Below are 27842 nucleotides of genomic sequence, written 5' to 3'. Positions count from 1 at the left end.
TTTTGGTCGCAAAATTACTCAAGTTTAGTGTCCCAGTCCGCATAATAACAGTTTCCTTGAAAAACAGATTTACCTGTATTTTAACAATAGCTTAATATAGGAATTAGTACACGTAGACTGGATAACCATATCTGCCTTAAAAGTCATCTTGGGGACGCGAAACCCTTAGCATGTCAATGGTGTTTGTTTGACGTTCAAATCGAAGTTGGTGGCGTGTCACTAAAGGCCGTGCGAAGTATTTGCTAATACTGTCATAAGTTTCTGGTTATCATTTTGATTTAATGCTTTTTACCCGAAGATTATGGAACCCGCTTAACTAATCAGCGTTAAACTAGCAATTTTACCTTCTTCTGTGGCAGCTTTTCGCGCCCCAATGGATAAACAACTACTAAAATGTAGCGCGCAAACGCTCTTTTTCTTTTTAGTCATGGTAGCCACAGTTGCCTCTCTGGGTCCTCTAAAACCGATGCCAATCGAGTTCGCCATCTCCCGGCTTAGTAAAATTCAGCAAGAGCAGTTTGTTGATGAACACAACAAGTTTCGGAGTCTTGTGAATCCGCCCGCCGCTAATATGGAGTATATGGTAAGAGGAGGCCTTGTTCTTTCCCGTTTCTGTGATAACTTACGCCATGCATCGCAAATGGATACACAGAGTACGCCTGTATATGATTTCAGATAGCCTCCATTTCGTGCTAATCGCGTAAACTACTAATACTTGTATATATCTCCCACCGAGAGATTTTAAATTGCAGTTTATAAGATCCTGCTCCAACTAACGTGGGGTGTGTCGCGTTTATAGGAAAGAAACGAGGACTGAGTTCATTTCTGGCAATTCCGTAGGATATTAAGATGAAATATAAAACTGGACATCGCAGTCTTTCTGAATTCAAAAGTCGAGTTCGCGTATCTGGTCGCAGGTGTTTTGGAAATGAAGTGTTGGTGCACTTACCTGAACGATACATTTGAAAAATCTCTTATGTAGTCCTTCGTCTCCTCTTATTTTACAGTAAAGTTGGTGCAATATTTGCCCGGGGGTGGGGGGAAGGGAAGGTCTCGAGAGCCATTACACCAACAGAGTTAATGTCAGAATACAAAAAAAAAAATTAAGAAAAGTTCATGCCTTAAGTCTACTTTTCTGTTAACTGACGGGGTAAGCATGCCCTGTGTTATTATTGTTGTTGTTTTTTTTTTTCAAATTCTCATTATTGTTTCTTTTCTCGCAGTTTTGGAATGAGGATTTAGGAAATCTTGCCCAAATGTGGGCAAACAAATGTACGTGGGATCACGGTTTTCTGGAATTTGGAGGGCTGTATCCTAATCCACCTTTTCGAGGCCAAGTTGGTATGTGCGAGCAAATACGTAGTCGTTTGGTCGTGTATAAATGAAGTATAAGAGTGAACAAATACGTAGTCGTGTTTGTCGTGTATTGGTGAAGTATATTGCAAACGCAATTGCTCACTAAGTCGGAATAATTTTGTCACATGGTTTTCTTTTCCATTCGAATGAAACATTCTCATTCCTACGATCGCCATCTTACAACAGGTCTTCTAGTTGGAGAGAGTTTTAGAAATGATTCTCTCATATTCTTCTTTACATTTCTGTTCCTTCTGCGCAGCTGGACGCATTTATTTTTCCAATCAATGTCCACAACTTTATGTTACAGTTTTGAGATAGTTGCATCGCTTATTCCGTTTCGTTTTTGTTCGGGCATATCGCATCCGCTATCTAACTACACTAGAATAGGATTGTCGTTCTATCGCAGAATTTGGAGCAAAAGTTCGAAGGAGGTTAGGTTCTTCTTTTCATACTTAAAGCAATAGTTGTGGTAACGCGGCCAGTAGTTTGTACATTGTTTCATGGGGGTAGCCTAACAATAGCGTAACAAGAATGCGAACATGAAACATTGCGAGATGTTAAACCGTCTTTTTGCACTTTTTTTCAGGGCAGAATCTTGCACGAGAGTGGAGAAAGCTTCAAAATCCGGCTGATCGAGTAAAGCTTTGGTATAAAGAGAGCAGTAACTACGCCTTCAGCAAGTTTTTTTCCCCAATGGTACCTCGTCAGTGCTCCAACCCTCCATGCAAGCTATATACACAGGTATGCCCAATTTCCATACACACAAACGGCAGAGCTAGTATCTGCAGTTATACCATTGCAATCGGTATACTGTACTTTGAAGAACTATTGCGTCTTAAGGAAAGGATAAGTTTAAAGTTAAGATGAAGTATAAGGTTGACATTTCATACACTGCCACGCCTTTGATTTTAATCTCGTGGGGTCGCCAACAAACTATGAAGCATCTTAAATTTTACATGGTTGTACTTTACGAGGTATAGTCTTTCCGTTCGATCTTTCATTTTGATAGACCTTTAAAACTTTGGTGATTATGACTACGAGTTTGAAATTTTCAAAAGTAAAGCCTAAAAAACATAAATAAAAAAAGGAAAGAAACTGAGAAAATAAAATACGGAGCTGTAGAAGCCATCTTCGTTTCGTGACAGGTAGTTTCTAAGTTTTCAAGTTTTTTCGTCCCGATGAGTTAAATCTGTCCTTGATTTTTATACTAGCTTCATCTAAGTCGCTTGCAAAGAGCAAAATGAGGCGTTTCGAGATGCATGTTTATTTGAAGTATTTTGCCAAAAATACTTGAATTCCCATCTGTCGTACACTTATGTAAATCTAGGTCACCTGTCGAACAGTCTTCTGTGTCAAAAAGACTACCTAAACTGACGTTTCCAGATTTTCTGCTGGGATATCTACTGAGATATAAGGCCCGTTTATTCGTAGGCGCCGCGCTTCTGCCCAAGTCTGCTGATAGCGGCGCATGCGTCGTATACGGCTCAGTTCCTCTTGCAGGCTACGCTGCATCAGAGCGGAGGGACGCAACTGTCTTCCTTGTGACAAATCATCAATCTCCTCTTCGTCTTCCTCATCTTCTTCTATCTTACGACACATACAGATAAGCTTTAGAGCGACGTTTCGAAATCTGCGAGAAAGGGAAAAATAAGAGTTTGCAAAGTGGACATGGTGATCTACCATAAACTCCTTCCGGAGTCACCAAACGCCGGATCACAGACAAAAAAAGACGTCTTTACAGTTACGATCAATTGAAACTGTTACATTTATTAGAAAGTGTATCATAATTGAACCATGACGTTCAATAATAGGAAATAAGCCAAGATTAATAACCGAGAAGAGAAGAGGGTTGGTGAGAGATAAGTGGTTTTTTTTAGATAATGAGATACAGAAAAAGAGAGAGTTTTGATCACGAGGATTCATTCGATTCAGAGCAATTCGTGATATTATCGCGAATAGACACTTTAATTAATAGCAAATAGAATCATCTTAAATTTGCTGGTGAGTAATGAAGTTAGCAACAAGTAACTAAAGATGTAAAGTTAAAGGCAGACGGAGCAAAAAAATTGTGTAATGATACAAAAAGAATATTTATCGATATTAATTTTGCAAGTTCCACGATTCTTACCCTTCTTACCGTGTGCTTGCTAGCAAGCAGAATAAGGGGTTGAACACAGCACTGGCTTTAGCGACAACGCCAGGAATAAACGAAATCTCCGGATTAAACGTCTTCGAGCCTCCAAACAAAGCCATCATGGCACATACACAGTAGGGCATCCAGCTGACCATGAAGATTGCCACGCCAATCCAAATTATAACGACCGCTTTCCTCGCCTTCTCCCTTGCTCTCAATGATATTCCGTCATCCCCTCTATCTTGCAATAACTTGTTGTATATTTTGCCAAAGTAGGCCGCGGAAAAACCAAGAGGAATTACGAATACTAAAAGGATTAATAGAACCATATAGATGCGTCCGGCCGAGGATTCTTCCTGCCAATTCGGAGCACACACTGTATCGCCTGATTCAAAATTGAATGATCCCCATGTCACCATCGGAGGAAACATCACTGCGATACCGTACAACCAGGTTCCTGTCAGGGTCTTAATGATATTGTGACGTTCCCACGCATAGCGCTCGGCAAATGCTATCTCAAATTCCATGGCGTCGTCTCTTAACTTACGATGAGTTTTGAGGAGAGTCAATACGAATGTAGCTATGGTTGAGATACATCCGACCCACGACAGGAAACCTACGATCTGCAATTGAAAAAAACAGTCATGCTGAATGAAGTATTAAAAGGGACAGTTGACTAATACCTCAAACCCCCCCCCCCCCCCCAACCCCCTCTCCATGCTACTCTGACGATGAATTCCGCTAAGCTTGTCGAAATGTCAGTCACCCTAAATCCGGACGATCAGACAACACAATCAACTCAACCGTCCAGACATGAAGCAACTGACAAGAACCCTCTTCGTTCTTACTCCTTGGAATAAAAATCGTCATTTTGGTGTAATACTTGCTTACTTATTTTTTCCAGCTGGCCATGAAATTACTTCCGATATCCAGTCACTTCTCCAATTTGCGAGCGGTAACTTTTAAGTAACAACCCCTTCCCCATTCCCACTTCACCGGAACTGTCCAACCACAGCCAGCTTTTAACCAGGCGGTCTCATTGACGTGAACTCCTTCGTAAAAAAAGTCTTAAGCATCAACTAGGTGGACATTTGCTCCGTGTAAAGATTTCAAGTTATTTTTACATGTGGCAGCGTACGGTTTACCATTACATAAATGACTGTAAATCTATGAAAATTATATATGTGAACTACAGATAAAGAAATGAATATGGAAGCGATTTTCGCAGTCGGCTTCCAGTTGGCTTGTTACCTCAGCTGGTAGAGTGTTGCACTGGTATCGTAAGGGTCATGAGTTCAAATCCCGTAACGGCCTGAATTTTTTTATATTTTTCATATTTTAGTAGTTATTCGAAAATTATTTTCCATTTTTCTAACTTGGACGTTTTTTGTGGAGAAGACTTCATTTTATATCAGGATTGAGTAGTTAAAATCATATGAAGTCTCTCGATATTTCGACTTACTTCATACCAAGGCCACATGTACGGCAGAAACAAATGTGTCGCTCAAATGAGCGATTCTTTGCTGTGGATTAAGTTTAGTGTAATTTATAGTTACAATGTTGTATTGACCAGGAAATCCTGACGATTAGTCAACCGCTTGCCTCATAAACTTCCATGGCGGTCATCCTACAACAGGTCCCTTTTTCGGTATCTAGTTGACAAAACAGTCTACTGAATTTTTTGCTTTCACCACTTTCAGGCTCGTAATCACACAAACGTTTCTGAATTCGATGTTTCCTATTATAAGACTTAGAGAAGGAAATTTCAAACCCACGCAAAAGCGCAGTTTCTTGAGCCTTCCTTCAACAACTATTCCATGAACATCAACACCAAAGAATGAAAAAAGAAAGGATTTAAGGGCAAGGAAAATGAGTGAATTGCAAAATATCAACTTATCAATTTTAATCAGTGGAAAATGAGCGTGCATTATATGGGCAAAAAATTTCCAAATGGTTCTAGGTTTTAAGGACATAGACAAAACTTAGATTTTTTTTTCCTTGTATAATTATTTCTTAGTTTAGTATGCTTTTCAATATATTTCATATACTAAATATTTTTCGGTCGTTTTTCCTTTAGCAAGAAGTGAACTTACGCGTAGCTCTCACCTGACAATATATCTCTCCAAGCATGTTTCTCTGTGCCCAAGCAGACGCGATGATCGGTGGAAAATCAACCAATATCACAACACTGTTCGCGATGATGATGTTGAGAAAATATGGCGACAGATCGAATTGCTTAAAAGCCGGCCGCGTCAAAACGAACAGCGTGAAGGCTTGAAACACGCAACCAACGATCAAAAGCACGACCATACTCGCGCCCAAACCAAAGTATTCGGCGTCATCTAGCCGCGAAGACATCTTCGCCTTGCGATTACGAGAATTTTTTACTGGCCCTCCCTCTCTTACACCCGAGGGGAAATGAACTGTGTTGCGAAATAACAAAATACTTTTGAGGAAATACGTCGCTCCTTCTTAGTTGTTTGAAAAATCAAGGAGGCCGACTCTCCTTAATGACGTCATTCTTTTTTGTTAGCGTCGGGTCGTTTTGTCGCTGCCGGTATTATTTTTTACATTAGTCATGAAAATAAACGGATGATGGTTTTTTTTTTCTAAGACGGAATAATTTCGTTGCATGGTTTTCTTTTCCATTCGAATGAAAGATTCCCACTCCAACCATCGCCATCTTACAACACGTCCTTTGGAATATGAAGAGCTGTGTCCTAATCCACCTTTTCTAGGCCAATTTTGGTATGTGCGAAAAAATACGTTGTCGTTTGGTCGTACATAGTTGAAGTATAAGTGCGAACAAAAAGGCAGTCGTGTTTGACGTGTATGGCCATCGCCATCTTAAAACACGTCTCCTAGTTGGAGACAGTTTTAGAAATGATCCTCTCATCTTCTTCTTTATATTTCTGTAGCTTGTGCTCAACTGGACGCATTTATTTTTCCGTTACAATGTTGAGACAGTTGCATTGCTTATACCGCTTCGTTTTTGTTCGAGAATATCGCATCCACTATTTAACCACCTTAAAATAGGATTGTCATCGGGTCGTTTTGTCACTGCCGGTTTTATTTTTCACATTAGCCATGAAAATATGGAAATCAATCTTAATGATTAAATACGCCTGGGTGATGGTATTTTTTATTCTCATCACCCGCCAATTAATGCACGTGTTGCGAAAAAAGGCGAAATTCCCAAATTCGTTTTTTAGTCCTAACTAATTCTTATTATTTTGTATACGCTTTTCCAATTCGTGTGTCAATTATAAGAATTTTTTGCATCTGTCAAAAGCTTTTCACAGAGAAGTTTTTCTTCAAGAATCTCTTCTTAATAAACTAAAATTTATAATTAAATACAAATTTTACATGGGAACCATCAGAATTTTATTATAGTTTCAAATTCAGAAGTCTTTCTACCAGAGAATTTCGCCTGAATTTTTTAAAATATAATTTGCATGTACCTTTTACCGAGCACCTGCATTATTTTATTCTGTTTTCTAAAAATGGACTGCTATTCAATCATAGCAAAATTAAGTCTAGTATTCTTGGGCTAGTTTGTTTTCAACAGGGCCTTGTTTTCGCAGGTGAACCGCTGCAGACACGTTGTCTCCACTATAGGATTGATTTTATACTAAGCTCTCTTTTGAAAGTCATTAATCAGTGTAAATGATCACTTCGAGAAAAGGCAAAGTTGTTTTTTAATGATACGTATGGTTAATGTTAAACATACACTTAATTCCAATAACTTTGTCATAGAAAAAAGAAAAAAAGAAACAGGCAAATTGGAATTAATCAGCCTATAGTGTAAGCATGCAGCAATATCACGTAGATTTTTCTTTTTAGCTTTTAGAACCGCTTGAAATATCTAAACAACATCTGATACTCTCTAGAAGTTTGAAATAATTTTTCAGTGGAAAATTCTCATAAATTGCTTGCCTAATTGTTATTATTATTATTATTATTATTATGATTCTTATAGTTGTTATTATCACTATTTTCGTTTTTGTACTGGTAAATTAGCCCTCCTGGCCGCGTCAACGTGTCAAAAAAAAATTGAATATCACTTAAAAGCGAGCTTGAGAAGGCTTATTTACATACGCATGAAAAAATAATGATCATGCCTGCCATTTATAAAAGGGGTCAAGAAGGCGGGGTAGACTATTACTTCTGGTACCTTCTTATACCGTAGTATATGTGCGTTATCTATCAGGCGGGAGGTCTGTTTAAGAAAAAATGTGCCCGAAGAAGACTAAGGAGAAAATTAAGTTGTGTTATTATACGCATCAAAAGGACTATTCAAACACAACGTGTCAAATATTTTTCGTCTTGGATTGTGGCTTTTAAATTTTTCTTTAATGTCTTTTTTTACAGCTTGTTTGGGCAACGACCAAATTCTTGGGATGTGGTGTCTCATTTTGTAAGAAATCAGCGGGAGTACCCCACCCTTGGGTCAGAGGCGGCACTGAAGTTGTATGTGACTATGCGCCCGGGTAAGGATTTTTGGAAAACTGAAGAAGAATCTTTTTCAAATAAATTGTATCGCTGTTATTTTGTGAAAGTGTTTCCCTACTTTTGATGAAAACCGTGACTCCATGTGATGACTTGTTAATCATAAGAACTGATTTTTTTAAAAATCTTTACACCCTAACATCGTTATGTATATTCTCCATACTGTCCTCCACTTATTTCTTAATAAGGAAAATTTTTTTAACAATCAAGAGCTTATTTAGGTGGTGATCATTTCATTCGTTCTTGTGATCTTAATGTTTGTTTAAGGGGTGATATTGAGAGTAGAAATTGGATGTTAGTCACTCTAAGGTGTGAAAGGATTGAATGAAATTCGATCTGAGGGCTGCAAAAAGTTTAAGTGCCTCCCATACTTCTCTCCTTGATGCTGCACTTCAACTCCTAAAACTTGCGCCGTACTGTTTTCCTTTACCTTATTCTTCCTACAAATATTCCTCTGGCACAGTTATTCTCTTGTTTCACCACCTTTTTTCTGATTGTATTATTCCATCTTTCCACGATTACCTCTCTTAATCTCTTAATAAAATGTGGGTTTTACATCAATATTTAAAGCTGCTATGGGGTATCCACCATCGTCACGTAACCCGTGTTCGAACAGGTACTTGATTTCTTAAATACACTGCGGTATTTTGTGGCATTTTTTAACAATGCCCTCTGCTTCTCCTCAATTTTTAAATAAAGCATATCTCTGTTAAACATGTAATGAGTTTAAACTAGTTGATTCTCATTGCACTTGCAGAGGCAACCTTATCAATGAATTTCCGTACGAAATTGGAAAGCCTTGTTCCAAATGTGCCTCTGGGAAAGGATTTTGCTACAAAAATCTGTGCAGTAAGTATATTTTAACCAGTTCACTAAGTTAGCATGAACTTCGTCTCCTTGTGTAAACAACTCTCTCACCTTATAATTTTCCTTCCTCACACAATCACTGGTGCGATAATATTTATCATCATTTGATTATCTCGGTCGTACAAACGAAAGATTTGGATCAAACTTGGTTCGAGAAATTCCGCCCTTTCTTCCGACAGAGCACGTTTGCTAACTTCCCCAGTTAAATGCAAAGACTAAGTAGAAATTGAACGTGCTATTTCCAAAATATACTTCATTATTTGCAGGGGATTGCGATGATTTTGACGAGGAATGTGGCAGATCTCTCACTTTGGCGATGTGTACAGGTTTTAAGGATATCATGGCCAAGAAATGTCCAAAAATGTGCAATTTATGTGGTACGCAGGGAAACATTGTTGCTTGATTCTTTTATACTTTTAAATTAATTGACATGTCCCTTGGATCAACTTTACGATTCAATAAGCTAATTCTGAACTAAGAAACATAAGATCATGTATGCCTTAAAAAACAGACCTCTTTTGACAAGTTGTCATGATAGAGATGGTAAGAGGTAAATGTTCAATCTGTTTATGAGTAAATCTCTGAATTTTTTTTTGCAGTCCCCACATGGGAGTGCATATTAACAGTTTCATGTCGCTTCCTTTTATCCACTTAGAATGTCCTTTGGAATGTCAAAATGGCGGGAAACTAGATGCTGTTATGTGCACATGCGCGTGCCTTCCCGGTTACGTGGGCTTGGACTGTTCAGGTTAGCCAGCTTCTCCTGTGTTCATGGTTTCAGATAACGATTTCTGAAAGTCATATCTACTTGCCTTCAATATTTCTCATGACATAGGTATTTAGTGTTTAAAACCGTTACTCTTGGATTAGTGCTTTGTTGTATAGCTTTGTGGACAGTTCTTCCTTTCCTTCTCTTTGCCCCATATTTAGATGATGTTTAAATTTTGATACTAAAAGTGCTAACTGCCCATCGAAATTATCGGCCCCAGGAGGACCAATTTGGGACCTTTTTTTCTGTACGGGGCCTCTACTGTTTTTACTATTGGTTTCAACCTCACACTCACTGACAACGCCACCACACCTGTATGTTTTACTTGTGATGATAACCCTTACTCTGATCTTTAAAGATGGTTATAAAGCATTTGGCCCCGAGAAGCCCTATAGAAGTAGTGGTCGATTAAGTAAACATATACAGATGCATTAATTTTCTTTCCAAGAAGAAATCAAGAGCTGTCCTCCTGAAGTCAGTGGTGAAAACTGCCAATGTTAGTGAGATTCAACTATTTTTCTAGGCAGAACCATCTTTACAACGGTGGAGTTTTCGTGATTAAAATAGCACTCAAGGGTTTAATAGACTCAGCAGATTGAAGCATTACTTTACAACATCATAACATCAACGATGATTGTTTTCTCTAACATAACGACTTCATTCCCGGGCCTACTGGTCGACTGTATTCGTCATTTGATCAATATAGCTATCCAAGGTTGTAATCTCAAATTATGGCTTTCAACAAACTGAAACATCGTTTTCGTACACAGTTCATTGTCTCGACAAGGCCGGTCCAGAGGTCTGTCACTGGAGAATAAGCAATGGGCATCAGTGTAGTGCACCATACATGCAGCAGGACTGCGCAGCCTCCTGCGGAATTCGTGGTATGTTTGTTTGAACCTCCTCTTAGGCGCTTCTTGATCTCGGGAGTAGCATATACAACAGTCGGTGCTTAAGTGTAGCACGGTTCCCATAGATGTTCGCTCACGTGGTAAAAGCCGCACCCTCCATTGCTTAGGCTTACTCGAAAAAGATGAGAGCGGCTGATCGTTAGTGTTTTGTCACGATGAATGTTGCTCCCATTTATCCGTTTTGAATGGATAAATAACTCTATGTACTTTGCTTAGTTTCTTTTTTTTTTCACGCTGGTTTTAGTGATGTACAAAAAACTTTCTATTAGTTTTGGTGATTGTTTTATGATCAATCAGAGAAAACGTAACTTCCCCATCTCCTCTTGATCCAGGCTTTTGCATGACTCCTTCCTTGAAGCCTTCTAAGCTACTTACAACACCAAAACCTCTCGTGACTGGAACTTCAAATGCATCCACTATAACGCATCCCGCCTATCTTCCTGTCACGACATCAGATGCGAAACCACTTGGGAAAACTTCTACTGTGACACGATCATCCAATGCTACTGCGAGAAAACCGGCTTTTGCGGCGTCAGTTGTGACATCCAACAATAGCACCAACGTAACTTTGAGTATTGGCCACGTTGATTCTCCTAACGTGAACAATGTTCGGCCAGTCGCGCCATCTCGGAAATTCACAAACGTGACCGTTGGCAGAGCAGAACAATTGAAAGGAGTCATTGATAAACTCGTCACGTTACTGGATGAACAGACCAGACATAGGTCGAAAACCAGTAAGTATTATCTTTTTGGTAATGGAAATGTTTTTGTGTAATTAAATCATGGAAAACACGCTTTAAAAATAGAGCTTAAACGGACTTGAGGGTATTAAAAAAACTGAAAGGAAAATGCTACCTTTGCTACGACATCTGCAAATTGTTCGACGTTCTAGTCTTTGTCAGACGAGAAAGAACAACTTTTGGCCCTGTCTCCCTTATTTTCTCTGTACTGGTTAGCAGGGGACGTTAATGAACTCGTGAACTTCTCGCAGGGTAGGGAAAGAAGCTCACAGTGTTGTGCTGTAGCCTTGTTTTCAAAAATTCGCTAACTGGGGGCACCTGCAAAATTCCCATTCGTAAGTTTTAAAGTGCTGAGTGCAGTCAGAGCATATTCATGCATAATTTATAGATAATGCTCTATATAACTACCTCGTTATCATTATCATAACTCATGTAAATGTTCAGGTGCCTTGGATTGGCTGGGTTTTTTCTCAATATTTGTTTTTGGTAGAGTCAGATTAGTCTTTGAGAAAATTTACAAGTGCTTATTTATTCCAAATAGAACAAGAGAAATCATGTGATTACGTATTAATACTATAAATGAAAAAATACGAGATAGTTTATCTTGATTAAGTAGAAGCAAAGCGCTTGCATCAAGGGCAAAAATAATTTACTCAAACCTTGCAAGTGACATCGTGTGTTCGGTCAAAACAACCGCGTACGATCAAAACAATAATAAACAAGGATATTTTCACATCTTAAAGGCGCAAAAAAAGTTGCAAAAAAATTATGTCTTCAGGATTAACCCTCTTCTGCATTGAATTACCTGAAAACTGCCTTTATCTTGACCAGTCAGAACTGAGTAATTTTTTCTTGTATCTTACTATGTGTTTAAAACTTTTGAGATTTTAAACTTTCCGTTAAATTGAACTTAAGGTGTGAATTTATGTCAGTTTTACTGAAGCCTATAACTGGATATTGAGCTTGTGATGTCGCAAAACGCTTTTGCCAGTACCATCATCGGGGGGTTTACGATACTCAGTTCTAACTTTTAAAACACAAAGTTGCACTATTTTGTTAGAGTGTTGGCTTCACAGATCCCTCTAACGGTTCTGTCGTAATGTTTTTCTTTCATGCCACTCTTGCAAAACTATTGCCGTGTCAAGGTACCTAATCGACACAGATGATCACGAGACCCTCTTATCCAAGTTAAGCCACTATGGCATAGTATGTGGAAATGCGTCTAAATGGTTTAAGTCATACTTGGAGAATCGCACACAAATGTGCTCCATTAATGGGTCGTTATCTAATAACCTTTCATTAACTTGTGGAGTCCCCGAGGAGACGATTCACGGGTCACTGCTATTCTTGTTATATATCAATGATCTTCCGAATTGTTTATCCAATTGTGAACCGAGGATGTACGCCGATGACACCCACCTTACATATGCGGGTGATTGTGTTGATAATCTTCACTTATATTTAAAGCGGGTGATTGTGTCACAATCTTCAGTTATATTTAAATCAAGACTTAGAAAATGTTCTCAATTGGTTGAGAGCGAACAAACTTACTCTGAATATGACTAAAACCGAGTTTATGCTCATCGGTTCAAGGCAGAGATTAAGTACTCTAGCATTTTCTCCGACGATTACAATTTATAACAATCACAAAAAACAATTGCGGTCACCACCGCAAAATCACTTGGAGTGACCATCCATAACAAACTCGATTGGAGCAGTCACATCGATAAACTAACAAAGAAAGTCGCTTCTGGCATAGGGGCTATAAAACGAATAGAGCACCTTGTCCCTCAAGCGGCTTTACTTGTAATATATCAGGCTCTGATTCAGTCACATTTTGACTATTATAATATTGTTTGGGGAAACTGCGGGATGACTTTGCAGAACGAGGTACAGAAACTACAAAACAGAACAGCCCGTGTTTTGACTTATTCAAATTACGACGCCGATGCTAGTCACTTGTTTGAGCTCCTGAAATGGAAAAACCTAGCTTCCCAGCAGGAAATACAAAGAGCCATAATGGTCTATAAGTCTCTGCACGGTTTAGCCACAGATTATTTATGTTCTAAATTTGAAAGGCGAGAAACTGCGTATAACCTAGGAGACTGATCGTGAGAATACGCTTAACGTTCGTTTGCCGCGCATAAACTATTACAAAAATAACAGTTTAGCTATAATGGCGCCACTCTTTGGAACATACTTCCTCGTGACATGAGACAAACAGAGTCCCTTGGGTTATTCAAACGTTTAATTAAAGAAGCACGTTCAGGCACGGCATTCGTGGAAAGCAGCCTTAGTTAGGTTTATGCTTTAAGTATAGTTTTTATAGTATCTTATCCATTTAATGCATGTTTATATATTTGAATGTTTTTATGGCTGATGAATTGTCCGTGGGTAAATAAAGATTATCTATCTATCCTAAAGCACTTTTTCTTGTCCAAGATTGCAAGAATGAGAACCCCATATGCACTCTATGGTCAACTATGGGAAAATGTAAAGATATGACCAGGCTGATGAGTAAGCACTGTTGTGCAACTGGTAAGAAAGTTATGGATATCTCAGCACCCAAAGGTACAATTGCCACCACAGGTTATGTTCAGAATTACTTCTGTCTAGATCTACTTTCAATGATATTCATAGTATATTGTTATTTGATGAAGCCAACGCGTGGATTGTGCAGGCCACGTTATTCAAGTTTACAGATATTTGTAACTCGAATTAATCTTCCTCATCCATAACAGTCTTCATTCCACTTTTACCTCAATGATATTTTCAGTTTTGTTTTCCCAGTGTATATTATAATATGTTGCGGTTTTCATCAAACTGACAATAGTTTTGGCACTAAAAATGTCCATAATTTCTGGTTAAATGCTCTAAGAGAATAGAGAAAATTATCCCAAAAGGCTTTTGAACAAAGAAATAAAGAAACTCGGATTAAAATTTAACCTTGGGCTAGCACTAATCGGCCTTCGAGCTACTGAGCCCTTTATTTTTATGGGGCTTTAGGCCTTGTTGCAGCCTTAGTTGAGAGTAAAAGTTATGTATAACAGCCTTTAAGCAAGCGCCCATTATTAGCGATGCAGGACGTGAGTTTCTCATCTCGCGGGTAGATTGGAGACGAGTCAGGGAAAGGCTTGCCCCAAGACCTCTTGCAGACATCTCGCCAACTTGAGTTGGATGAAGAAATGCTCGTGCCGAAGCGCTAATAACGAGGGTTTCCTCGCACATTAGTTATGTGTCCATTTTTCCCATTAGTGTCATTAGCATGCAAAGATAACAACATCAAATGTCCTTTCTGGGCTTTGGCTGGCGAGTGCTCAAGAGACCGAATATGGATGCAAGGAAATTGTAGGAAAAGCTGTAATGAGTGTGGAGGTGAAAATTAAACCTTTACAGCCTAACACCCGTATTCATATTTTCCATACTGTTCTCTGTACATTTACCAAGGTGCTTGCGAGGAGAATTGATTTAACGATCCACAGCTTGTTTAGTTGGTGATCATTTCCTTAATTCTTGTGACGTTAATGTTTTTTTCAAGGGGGGAAATAAATTCTAGTCACTCTCAGTGGTTAAAGGGTTAAGGCTACAGTTAGAATGGATGAAATTTTACTGCTCCTCCCAGATGAGATTTTCAGCATTTTGTTGGATTCGCCAGGATTGTCGGTACTCATCATTACCTTTTTGAAATTACAGAGAGGAAACGAGTGACGAGGAAGCCGCCGGAAGATTAACAGAAAAATTCCTAGCAATGTAGATGGAAAATTAAGATTTCTAAGTCTTCAGTTTGCGTCGAAGAGGGTTTCATTTGTTCACGCTGGCTGCTCAATTTCAGAAGACATTGCCCATTCTCATTACAAGTTTTCTTGACTTTTTTTCCTCCACAGTTTGCCAGGATAAGGAGCAGAAATGTGCCGATTTAGCATTACTGAGAAAGTGCACAGAAGGTGACAAACGTCTTGTGATGCTGAGAGATTGTCCTCAAAGCTGCGGTCTTTGTCAAGGTAGTACCGATTAAAGTTGGGTGTTTTTAATTCCTAGTGGTATATGTACTTTTATTTGGTAGAATGAGAGTAGTCCGAACCTAAACTTAAATATGTCATGATTAAAAATGACAGAAAGTGGAAACTCTGGTCTAAGACGTGATTCGTAACACCAATTTGCATTAAATCTTATGATATTGACCGCACCAATCACGAAAAAAGCATTTTATTAGGAAATTTAGTGTTAACAACTGAGTTGAAAACGTAAATTGGCCACCGTAGAGGGTAAAAAAGCTGACGTTTCGAGCGTTAGCCCTTCGTCAGAGCGATTGAAGCATTTTATTTGTTGGGTTTCTACATGACCTACATCTCCTTTTGTCCATGGGATGCACTGTCTGTGCAAATCACAGAAAAAAACGTCTTGATTCCAATAGTTAAATGCTTTTCTCTTGTAACGGATTGCACGTAAGTTCCATTGGATACTACATATGCCTGCGTTGGTTTCTTATACACGCAGCCTAAGGCAAATAAGCCAGAAAGTAAGAATCAAAGGAAGCCAATCGCTGCTTCTCCTCCAATAAAACGTCACAACAGGAGTTGATTCTTTTTCTCTGTTACAGTGTATGACAGATACGACTATTGCCCTGCTTGGGCAGCGCAAGGCGAGTGCAAGAAATCGAACTGGACGTGGATGAGAGACAATTGTCCCCTTAGTTGTAGCATACCACGTGAGTGTCTCGTGACCTCGCTATTTTGATCAAACGATTAAGCACTGCCTCTCAATTTTGATCTCTGAGAAAATCGTACATTAGGTTTACTCGCAGCCAGCGTCAGTATCTTGTTTTGTCAAGGAAGACTTATTTTTCTTGCGTGTCCTGGCTAAATATTTTTCAAAGTTTCGCCAACTTCCTAAGGCCTGGGGCTAGTGGCGTTTTATAACACTTTTGTGTGGCCACGTGATACTACGAACTGAAAGATGGGTTAATGGGAGCTGCCATCATTACATTTGTGATGACGTTTCTCTTACGTAATAACTCTTTTTCACCCGCAGTTTCAGAAGTGCAATTTTGTGGAAGTGTGAAAGATGGCAACTATCCCATCCCCCAGATTTGCACGGGATATGTATCCTGTTTAGGGGGAATCACTCGTCACAAGTTATGTCCAAGTGGAACACTTTTTAATACCCTGAAGAAGTTCTGTGATTTGCCTGTTAATGTTAGGTGTTCGCAGGAAAAGGATCTCACTCTGAAAAGGAACCATGTGGCAGGATAACGTCTAGGTAAGGTTGGAGTGAGTTATATTCCTAATCAACTTGGTGACGGAAGGTGCATCTGCATTTTTCCTGTAACATAAAAAAAGCGTGTTTGCCTTCCTGCGGTTTTATGCCATGCCCTGTGTTCAAGAGCGGCCTGATATCAAGATTACCATGATCACACAATATGGCTTTCTATCAGTGACAGTTGCCAAACGTATTAAGTAATAAGAGTACTCCAAACACGATAAATATCTTCATTCTGAACTGAATGATATATCAAAGCGAAGCGTGCGACCTTATATCGTGAACTATTTGGGCAAGTCGAAGTAACACCACCTGTGCGATACAAAACAGTCCACTGCAGTTTTTTAATGTCCATAGTACAAGTAGAGAAATATTTCAGGGAATAATTTGTGTTTCGTTTACATTTTTAACTTAAGACGGAGAAGGTTTTATGAAAAGGAAAATGGATATCTAACTTGTTGTCAAAAGAATTCTCTCGCACCTATCACTGAATTCAGAGAAGGTTAATTTAAAAAGAAGCTAAAACATAGACGAATAAAGTAACAATTCTCCTTTCTTCCCTTTTCCTCCACTTTCAGGTGGATTATAAAAAGAAAACGAAAATTGCATTGATCTTGATATTCTCGCCGTTTCACAACGTCGTGTTTATTCTACTGTCACAAGAAGTGAACGAAGACTAAACCAAAGTGACTGAGACAGTTGTGATCATGTAACTTTATTATACTGAACGTTTAAAACGACAAATCTGTTGTTGTATGATATTTGATAATATCATATTGATACATTAATATTGATCTTGATTACTAAAAATGTGCTTTGAGAGACCCACTTTTTATCAATCGAGTGTCTTCAGATAATCAAAATACTTAGGTGCTGTACCTTATTAAATTTTGTGTTTTTTGTAAAAACTAAGTAAATCATTAAATAAGTTGTGAAATTAATGTAGAAATAAATAGATTAATGAATTAAAAATTGATAAATAATCAGACAAATAACAGAGGAAAACGTAATGAGGTTTACGCCATAACAAGGGTTAACTGTATACAAACTGCTTTCAAATAAAAGAAGAATACACGGAAATTTCATTTTTGCCGTAGTTAAATGTGGTTCATCAGTGAAACTAATAATTTCATTCAGCCGCTGAAAGCTGATAACTGCATCTCGTGAAAGCTTTTCTTGATAAACTTAAGATAGGTATTGACCTTTGAGTCTTGCCCTTTCTCTCTGTTAGTTTGTTCAACTGAAAAAAAAAACTTTTCGGGCAAACTACAGAACAGCTGGCTCGATCTGCCTCCACACACATTCTCCTTACAGTGTCAAATTTCTTTCCTCCGGGGCACTGCACGTGACTTGTGACGCCATATGAACACGCTATGTAGGCTTGGCACGTGGTGGGGGCCTGATAATTGCCGTTTTGTTTTCCACCGCAAAACGAGGCTTCTGAAACTGAAAGACGGCTGGAATAAAAAAGACGTTAAGAAATACACTGGGTGTGTAGGATAAATGGTCTTCAGTGTTCTTTTGTAGTCAAGCTTCTCGTTAACTGCCGAGAACGTCCATTTATTGTAAGTACTAATGGTTCTTCTTTCAAGGATCATTCCCAAAAACGCTCCATATATTCCCAAAAATTATCCATATAAAAAGCCAGTTAAAATTATAGATAAACTGTACTACTGACCGATTTTTAGATTCCAATGAAAGGTTACGTTACTCCTTTTTAATCTCAAATTGCACCCACTTTTTAATGGCGGAGATGAAAATTAAATGATCTCCTGGGTGCACTTCAGACAGCAAGAATTCAGTACAAACACTCCTGCTTCTTAAGCGGAAAGTTCAGGAGAAATTTTGCGTGACGTGCTTATTAAGCGATAAAATTAGGGTAGATGTTTGTTCGCAACATGACTGCATTCGGTGGATATACTCCTGACTTACAAGGTACGTCACAGCTTCGTGGACAGTGATCTACCATCCATGTCCAGTTGGATCTTTTACATTCGTTCATCGCAGACCAGGCGGGACATTGATCGTGTTTGTCATAACCTGGACAGAGAAAAAAATCGTAAATTTGAGTCCAGAAGCTTAGCCGTAGAGTTTAAATGAGACAAAATTTCGTTTCGTATTCTCAGCTCTGTTTGAATTGAGTAGCTGGGTAAACGAAGATTGGCAGAAGGTGATCTTCTTGTGCATCAGGCTCTTAGTGCTTGTAGAAATATGAAAAAAATTAACCAAAACTTCAAGGAGTCTTGTTCCTTATTCAATTAAACACTAAACTTCACTGGATCGCATCTCGATTTCAACCAAAGTAATCACCACGGCGAGAAAAAAAACATTAGTAACAAGACAAGCAACCTAGGAGGTCAAGTAAACTCCCGGAAGAGTGGGAAAACACCGGCAACTAGGTCGCGATTACCGTCCTCACTGTCGGATTTGATTGGTTTAGAGTGTGATGCATGCCATTCTGTTGTATCGTTCACACTTGATAGTAAAAATGACAAAATCGATACGATTGAATTCAAGTTTTTTTTTTTTCGAATTTCATTTGAAAATTGCTCCATTGATGCAGCGAGGCCTTACCTTTACACATGCCACAGCTCTTCCTACAGTTTGAGTTCATCCACGATATTCTGTCCCCATACTTGCATTGTTTTAGTAAAGCCCAAATTGGGCACTTTGCGTCTGTATCTTTACAATCTTAAGCAGGAAAACAGAGATTATTTTCATTGAAATCTCCCAGCTCTAAACGACAAATAAAGATCGATACAGGTAACAGACAAGTAAATTTGATTGTTGTCTCGTGTAATCTGGTTCTCTTTGTAAAATGTACTTGTGCTTGTTAACACCAAATCATGTTATAGCCTATACTAATATTTCTTAGTCTCTCTTAAATGAAGCGGTGGCAGTTTTTTATGGGGGGGGGGGGGGGGGGAGAGTGACTAACATATCGTTGCGAGGAGATCGTGTACTTAGATCGTTAACAAGGACGAGAATTGGAAAAGAACGTGAGAGTATTATTTCCTGCTTAACTTGCACTCTGTTCCTAAGTGTCAGACGGACAATAAATAGAAAAACCAAATTTTCACGTTTGGTGCGATGCACAAAGATCAACGAAACAAGATTCACGTACCACACGCTTCTAAACAAAGTATGGACAATTCAGAGCTAACTTAAAAACTTAAGAGAGAGCGTGGCTCTGTCATACAATGCATATGATACTTACAAAAAAATTTCAGACAGTACGCACCCTAAATGGTCGATTGGGAAAATAGTAAACATGATAATGACGTCACGCTTTCTGTGTTTTATGAGTCGAATTCAGGTGAGCGTAGAAAGCATTTTTGATAGTGTCACTTGCAAAAAACTTTGCGCTAGTAATATCGTTGCTGTTGCTACACTTTTTAGTTGAATGAAGTGCGACGGATGTTTGGCAACCACGTTTTGACGTTAAAATCGTGTTGTTGTCCTGGGTAACTGGCTCCGTTTTCAGTGGCCAAAACCCCGTTACCATACTTCGTCAATGTGACGAAGGGCTAACGCTCGAAACGTCAAGCCTTTAAACTCTTTATGGTGGCCAATTTACGTTTTCAAATTGGTTATTAACTCTAAATTACCTGTTATACTCTCTTACCGACGCAGCACTACAGTTTCTTTAGAAACTTACCCCTTTATTCGTTTGACAATCGAATTATTGCTTTAATCATCACGAATGTGTCTCACCTCCGCATTGATTACAACTTTTTCTGCAGTTTTGCAGCATCCATGCTCTATTGACTTCACATTCTCCCGTAAACGCCCAGTGAGGACAGCTTGGAGAAACATCAGTGCAGTCTGCAATGAGATGATGACTTAAAATTTAGGGACTATTTTACAATGCCTAGTGCTAAATCACTTTTTAAGGTAGCCCGTTAACCGGTTTCAAACGTTTATCGCCAAGATTTTCGTACACCCAGTTGTATTGATGCTGTAAGTTAAGAGAGGATATATTTGCCCTCATTATCGCTAAAGATGATAAAGGCAATGATAACATCAATAACAATTAACATGATAGTTGTTATTATGATGATGATGATGATACTGATGATGATGATGATGATAGTAATAATAATGATAATAATAATATTAATAATGATGATGATGATGATAATAATGATAAAGATAACGAAATAAAAAAAAGTATTATCCCCTTAAGAAGTAATAATCGGACTCGATCTTGATACCTTTTGGCGCCTGATGATGTTTACAACTAACACAACAATTCGGTATCATCCACAGCAGGTTTTTTTCACACTCGCCTCTTCCCGCCCAAACTTCACAATGAGAATTTAGATCGGTATGACACTCTGAAAAAGACGAACATTTGCGAATAACACCAAATAACACGAGTGCCAATAAAGAAATAAATTAATAGCCAGATGATAAATAAATGAATGAATAGTAGAAAAATGAACAGATAACGAATAGATAAACAAATTGATAAGTGAATAAATAGAATAAACCAGTGGCAGAAGCACAAAACATTATAGAATGTAATCTTAGGGTTCTACGTGACAACGCAAAGGGATTTGTTAACGATTCTAATACCAAAGCCATCGATAACGCAAACTTTAAATAAGTTTTATAAAACATGAGGACTGCTTATATCAGTCACTTTGTATGTTTTAAATGGAAGGTCTGTTACAATCATCATTAGTTAGGTGTTAGCTCCTAGCCAAATGATATCTTGTCAGCATACCTTGTGCCCCGGGTGTGACTGTTGGAGCATTCACTGTGAATTAACAGAAAAGATGATAACACTCAGAAATTAAGATGGAGCTTTGTCCTCTGTTTCACGTACTGTACCAAAATTACAATTTTTTTCTTATAGAGAATGGTTTCCTTTTATCTTGGCTAGAAACAATTTCCCTCGTGTATTGTATGCTTAAGCACCAAAGCCCGTCAATTCGTTATATTTTGTGGTTTTATATATTCTCAACTGATGGTTAGGAATTTATTTGCCTTAGTGTTTGAAAAATTAAAATTTAATGTTCAACTGCTTGACAAACCATCGATTTCAGGTTATGAGCGTGCAAAAGGCACTTACTCGATGTCGCTGTGGTTGGTGGCGGGGCTGTTGTCGCTTGGGCGGGTGTTGTGGTGATTTTGCTGCCGTCATCTGAAATTATAATGGTCGACTTTTCAGACGCAGTTTAGTAATTTCTAGTGAGAAGAGGTCATACGATGGCTCTAAGTGGTGAAAGAGCTTCGGCATTAGTTTTTTTCGGGTAGTTGTGTTTGTATTGTCAAGGTACTCTCGGCTTTAGTTTCCGTTGCACTGCTGTTGCTCGTAATCTTAAATGAAGTGCTGCTTTTGAACTTTAGAACTGCATTTTGCCTCGAAGCTTAGCTGATCTGTATTCGGTAACTCAGTCTACTTATTTCTCTGATCAAAACGAAGTAAAACAAAGGAAAACACATTTACGTGTGAGCTGTAACTTGCAAATGAGACGTTTCAAATTAGCTGCTCTCTCCTGAAAGATATCTGTTTCCCCTCATAGATATTAATTGGCCCTTAAAAGAAATATGTTAAATGGTGACATAGCATTTGTGAGGGAACGAGTAAAAGATTTTACATATTTGTATTTTAGTAGTGGGATAAGTATAACTCTCAGTGGCTTCTAGCTCGGGAAATTACAAACATTGTGTTCAGTAGATGGACCTTCAGCCTACTCGGCTGGCATTAATAATGAATCAAGCATGTATTAAAACCTTACCACAGTATCCACATGTAGCGGCGCAATCAACCATCATATAGTGTACTTTACAGTTGTGCCCATTCCTCACTCGCCATTCACAAGTGTCTTTCCCGACGGCGTCGTAACAGCGGACTGAAGTAATCAGTTGAAAGAGAATATATCAAGTGCCAGGTTACATGTACTCCTGAAGCTGCTATGTTAAACCTTCGTTCACGTGTGGATATGAACTCGTTTCCCGTTGATGGTAGTATTTGTAGCTTCGAGGAAGATCGTAAGCATTGAACTATAGAGCTCCATTGCTCATTCAAGTCATGTGTGGTTAAATACTTTGCTAACAGAGACTTAGTTACTGATGTAGTTTTTTCTTGTATTGTTTAGCTTTTATGTTTTGATTTTCAATAGTTCTTGGTCAACTAGGTCATTCAGATTTATTCTATTATTTTTAGCATTTTACCGCTTTCGATCGATGTATTCTTTCTACAGATTTATTACCGCATTGAGTTAAACTCAGTAACAAGAGAATTTATCTTGTTCCTCTATTCAAGATGTAGTGTCACTAGCGTAAGGGCATGCCCAGTAACGTGATATCAAACCACAGGTGCCTTGGTGTTCGCTACGAAGCAAACAAATAGGAAAAAGTAGAATGCATCAACGAAAGACTCAATACAGAGTCTGCGTATGTCGGCTCATTTTCATTTTCAAGCTATTGTGTTAACTGGCTTATAAACTCTGATTGTTTGAATGATACCTACTTTCACAGTTTTCACCGTAGAAACCAGGAGGACAAACCTTCCCTAAGCAGAAAAAAAAATGCGCCAGGTTAGTGGTCTTGTCCCAGTGATAAGTTGTAATCTAAAACTGTCATAACCTAGGCTCTTTGTGCTCCGTTAAGAGGTGACGATCGTGTAGTTCCTTCATGTTATTTACCTGAACAGTCCATGCCCTTCCAGCCGGAAGGACATGAGCAAACACAGTTTTGAAGGTTCACTGTTCCGCCATGTTGACATTTCAGTGGGCACTCTATAAGTATAACAGAAATGTTTTAGGAGAAAATTTTTCCGGTTTAGTATCTGTTAATCCACCTAACTAAAAGCATTATTAAAATTTAGTCAAAACAGGTGAAAGCAAAGCTGGCACTCAAAGAATTGAGTGATCCCCTTCATCCTTTTTCCGTCGCCTCCATATGCTAAGGATTTTGTTCTATCCATATGTGATTTATTACTTGCGAGACACAAGCGCTCTTACACTTTCAATCCTGAAGATCGCTCACGTAGCAGACGTTTAAAAAGTTAGCAAGATGAAGAATGCAGATCAAATTGCGGACAACGAAGGAAAAATATTCCCGCTACCTTAGTTTTCCTCGCCTAACTCTTCGCTTCTGGCTTCCCACTTCCCAACACCCTCTTAAGCCAACTTACCGCACAAGCTGCACATCTTTGGGCATTTCTTAGCCATTAATTCACGACTGGAAGTACACATTGCTTGTGTGAGGCTTTTACCACATTCGCTGTCAAAGTTATCACAGTCCCCTTTAAAACAAACAAATGCTTCAAAAGACTTAAACACTGAATCATCAAACTTCAGTAGTTTTTGTTAGTTCAATTTGTTTCTTCATGGTTGCTGAGGCAAAATAAGTCATGAGTGGTTATAGCAAACGAAGATTCATATCACTTGACAATAAACCCAGTTTATGATGAAATCTCAAACTAGGATTGGCAAGGAAGAGGCTAGAGTGAGAATCGAATTCGACTTACACACGATTCCTGAGTTGCATTGAAATCTGATCGCACAACAGTTAGATAAATATATTTACGAAGACTACCACGGGAAATGGGTAGGACTACAGTGCACTCACTAATATCAAACCACGTTCTCATAACCTTATCATGATATCTAGATATTTTTTTACTATTTGGATAGTGCTCATCAACAAATAATGCCTCTCGTTCAACAGTAGAGACCCTCGAAGTCTTTACTTACGACACAGGTTCTTGTAGCAGAAGCCTTTACCAGATGAGCATTTGCTGCATGGAGCACCAGTCTTGTACGGATATTGTCCGATTATGTTACCCCTAAAGCCACAGAAACCAACACAGGCTGCGTTAGTTGTGTTGTTATACCGGCGATGTTTCATGAATAATGTAATTCGCCTTTTTAATATCTTTGGATTTAGATCTTGGAAAAATCGTGAGATCGTTGGATAACTGGTCAATTATGGTGTGCATATTGTAAACATACATGGTCTATTTTAAAAGTCGAAACTGTCTTTGATCAGTTGAGAGATTTCTCTGGGGTTTCTTCAGTCAGGTCCTTGCAGTTTTAGTTTAATTTTCCGACAGTTTCTTGTTAATGATATCTTAAGTATTAACTAAACTTTTCGCTTTCGACTGCTCACTATTAACTTCAGGGTAATTTGATGGATGATGTTTTTAAAAGTTCTAAGAATGACAATTTTAATTGCTTTAATTCGTCTTAAAAACAAATAGTTTCTCTAGATAACTCTGCTGTCAAATTTGTTTTAGATTGACTGTATCACTGTTCTACATTGACTGTATCACTGAGTGTTTCCTGATTTCATACAAAGGTGAAAAAACACTTTTCCAGTTAATATGATAGTTAATCAAAACTATTACAAAACTCTCGAACGTGATTGGTTATCACTTTCCCGATTTGAACACTAGTACTAGTTACTAATTATAATTGGTCAGTGTCATTGTGCAGACTACGCGCCATGTGCTCGCGCTGTTGTTTCACATTTCGCTGAGCTAACTTTTGTTTGTTGTGAAAAAGTACAACCAATGGCTAGTTTGTCTCTCAAAGTTTGTCATACTTTTGACTAATTGGTCACAAGACTCCGTGTCGTCCACTTCTTTCAGTAATCCTATTCATAAATCACAAATTGGATTCCTGCCTCGAGGTAGTCCGATTTTGCAAATCACTCGCATGATTACAGTCCGAATTGGACACACTCAGTCCTTTCACCATTTCTTATTATGTGGTAAGATAAGAATTTGCGTGACGTACGTTGGACCATAGTCGCAAGTAACAATTGTCTCTCCAGGAATCCAGGGATGTGGTGGGCCAAATTCTTTATCACACCAATTTACTCCACATCCTACATATCTTGATGTTGCCCACGCAAGCTTATGAAATACGAAAAAAAAAAAATTTTGACTCGTTAAAAGCATTAGGCATAACAGATAGCTAGGAATGATCCTTCATCATTGAAGGATAATTGAGCTGTCGCATCAAAATCAGCCTTTTGCTGATACAGTTAACTTAATGGGAATCAATCAGGTTGATCAAAGAGTTTTCTCTGCGGAGTCGAATGTAGGAATTGAGAGGAGAAAAAGAGAAGGATTAAATGCAGAAATTATGCATGATGCCGTGCACCGACTCTGTTTCTTCCATAAATTTGATGATGTTTCTTTAAAGAGTCTAAATATTATTTTCGATCGAACAGCTTTGATATGCAAAAAGTTTTCAATCACTTTTCAATTGAGTATCGGTGGTAATCCAGGATTGTTTGTTTGTTTGTTTTTTTGCTTTACTTCATCTCTAGATTGGTCCAGGAACACGCGCGCTTTTTTCAACCAATCGGATTTAGGCAGTTTGCGCCTTTTCACTTTGAGTTCTCTTTGACTGCCCTTGACCTTTCCCTATCGAGTGATTGGTCATTGTCATTACACTGGTTTTGGTTTTACGGCAATTTATCAAAAAGTTCTCTGACATGGAACAGCCATATATGTTTTCATGGGTGGAAAAGTTGCTGGAAACAAATGATGATGTGATGAATACCTGTGTGTAATGCCCGCAAGGCTGTCTGGAACACTGAGCAGCTGTCATTGGACTCGCAAACTTGCTAAACTTGTAAAACTCGTACTCCTTGTACCACTGCGTCACGCGATCCTCTGGGTTTTGTAATTTGCCCCATTCTCTTGCAAGATTTTGACCTGATTTTAAACCGCGGGTTTCCTTTTACTACGAGACTAATTATAGTTACATTGGAAATAATTTAAAGCTTAACAGTTTCTTTGATAATCTACTTGAGTTTTATTCACAGGCTTGTTTCCGAAATTCCACTTAATGAACCTGATAATAAACATTGTAAAGCCAATGACATCATTTTTTTTCGTGATAATTAATCCGGAAGTGGAACGGAATTCTCCAGTGACACTTAAAATGTCTATTTTACAATTGTGCGCTTAGTTGCTAAGCCCTTAAGTAGGAGTGAGGCTTAAGATTTCCTTGTAATGTTACAATCTTTTCTGCTTTTCAAGTTTATTTACACTGTGTTATCTTGCCGACGAATTTCTCGGCTCTATCATGTTAAGATAACTCTTAGCAAGGCCATGACTGTAGAATGGACTCTGGAGGAAGTTATTTAAACGTACCTACATGTCCTTTGAAGGAAACGGGGTGAGGATACTCATCACCAAATTCGAGAAATCCATGATCCCACACACATTGATTGGACCACATCTGGGCCAAATTAGCTAAATCCTCGTCCCAAAACTACAAGCAAAAAAATGTAGAGCATCCTTCTCCACTAGCATACATTTTACTCACTTTTTCTTTGTAAGGAAAGAATATTTTCGAATGGTAACGAAATGAGGAAATTGTATCGCATTTGGTGGGAAAAAGATGCACTTGACCCATTCACATACGTACATCAAGCTATTGCACAATAGCCCACTCTTTAACGCCACGTACACCTTAAGGAAGTTACCCATAATCACATATACAAGGGCTCGGATTACGTTTATGAAAGTTTAGGAGGTCTCCACCCGGAACAAAGACAAACATACGTCTAGCGATTTTAAAGGTGACCTTGTGAACAGGTGTTACATTTCAAGACTACTCGTTGACGAACTTGTTGACGCCTTGAGCATCAATTACCTAAATAAGAAAAAGAAAGAATACTTACCAAGTACTCCATATCTGCTGCTGGTGGATCAACCATTCCACGAAACTTGTTGTGTTCGTCCAAAAATTTTTCTTTTTGCGCCGCGGTCAGCTCGCTAATAGCGAAATCTTGATGCGATGGTCTTATTCTACCAGTTGCTGAAACCAACGCTCTTCCATTGAGCACCAAAAGTCCAAAGATCACATAAAGTGGCATTAAGTGACGCTTGAAGATATCATGTGCGTTACTCTTTTTGAGGTGAAACATCGATCCAGTGGTTGTTTGTTCTCTTAAAACCGTTGTTGTTGTTGTTGTTTGTTCTAGGTTTAAATCATATAAAGTTTCGTTTTCCAATCCAGTTTACCTGATTGTTTTTTTTTTTGTATATCCTTTAAACGTGCCAAAGAATATTTTAAAATTTAACAGACGCACGGTTTTCTGAGTGCCCTCCTTTCTCAAAGATTTATACACGTGACATTATTTACAACCACGACGTGTTGCCTTCCCCCTTGTTCAGCTGAGTTTCTCGCTGTCCTACGTCCTTAGTTCGTAGTGTAAACTGTGCTTATACTTACGGAATTGTTCGTTTTGTATATCTCATGTTTATGCTCTCGACGTTTTTTCAATCGTTTATTGAAACGGCCACTGGTACGTATTATGTT

The 27842-nt window shown here is 38.5% G+C and overlaps 3 protein-coding genes across 4 annotated transcripts; 1 reads left to right on the top strand and 2 right to left on the bottom strand.

The window, feature by feature from the left end:
* The first annotated feature begins 373 nt into the window (after positions 1 to 373).
* Positions 374 to 17517, top strand: LOC113671902 (uncharacterized). The gene is made up of 15 exons (XM_089190702.1): positions 374 to 583; positions 1224 to 1341; positions 1943 to 2097; positions 7862 to 7980; positions 8757 to 8848; positions 9133 to 9243; positions 9522 to 9614; positions 10406 to 10519; positions 10879 to 11280; positions 13729 to 13857; positions 14542 to 14661; positions 15171 to 15287; positions 15887 to 15994; positions 16318 to 16545; positions 17124 to 17517. The coding sequence occupies exons 1-14, from the start codon at positions 374 to 376 to the stop codon at positions 16536 to 16538; spliced, it is 2109 nt and encodes a 702-aa protein (XP_089046828.1). The 3' UTR covers positions 16539 to 16545; positions 17124 to 17517.
* Positions 2244 to 5909, bottom strand: LOC113671907 (rhodopsin). Its single transcript, XM_027188170.2, has 3 exons — positions 5597 to 5909; positions 3494 to 4113; positions 2244 to 2986 (listed from the first exon to the last, which is right to left on the bottom strand). The coding sequence occupies exons 1-3, from the start codon at positions 5846 to 5848 to the stop codon at positions 2722 to 2724; spliced, it is 1137 nt and encodes a 378-aa protein (XP_027043971.2). The 5' UTR covers positions 5849 to 5909; the 3' UTR covers positions 2244 to 2721.
* Positions 17245 to 27740, bottom strand: LOC113671906 (uncharacterized). 2 transcript variants are annotated; one of them, XM_089190695.1, is made up of 16 exons: positions 27202 to 27740; positions 26669 to 26789; positions 26073 to 26227; positions 25299 to 25417; positions 24255 to 24346; positions 23693 to 23803; positions 23202 to 23294; positions 23027 to 23068; positions 22293 to 22406; positions 21623 to 21694; positions 21275 to 21307; positions 20760 to 20882; positions 20260 to 20370; positions 19120 to 19236; positions 18478 to 18585; positions 17245 to 17991 (listed from the first exon to the last, which is right to left on the bottom strand). In XM_089190695.1, the coding sequence occupies exons 1-16, from the start codon at positions 27445 to 27447 to the stop codon at positions 17675 to 17677; spliced, it is 1974 nt and encodes a 657-aa protein (XP_089046821.1). In that variant the 5' UTR covers positions 27448 to 27740; the 3' UTR covers positions 17245 to 17674. The 2 variants fall into 2 exon arrangements, with proteins under 2 accessions (XP_089046821.1, XP_089046822.1); XM_089190696.1 differs by having other exon boundaries at positions 17784 to 18002.
* Between the last annotated feature and the right edge of the window lie 102 nt (positions 27741 to 27842).

This window comes from Pocillopora damicornis, chromosome 12 (assembly GCF_964200805.1).
Source record: "Pocillopora damicornis chromosome 12, jaPocDami1.2, whole genome shotgun sequence".
Lineage (NCBI taxonomy): Eukaryota > Metazoa > Cnidaria > Anthozoa > Scleractinia > Pocilloporidae > Pocillopora > Pocillopora damicornis.
The sequence above is the reverse complement of the archived record's forward strand: the minus strand, read 5'-3'. Positions and strand labels throughout refer to the sequence as shown.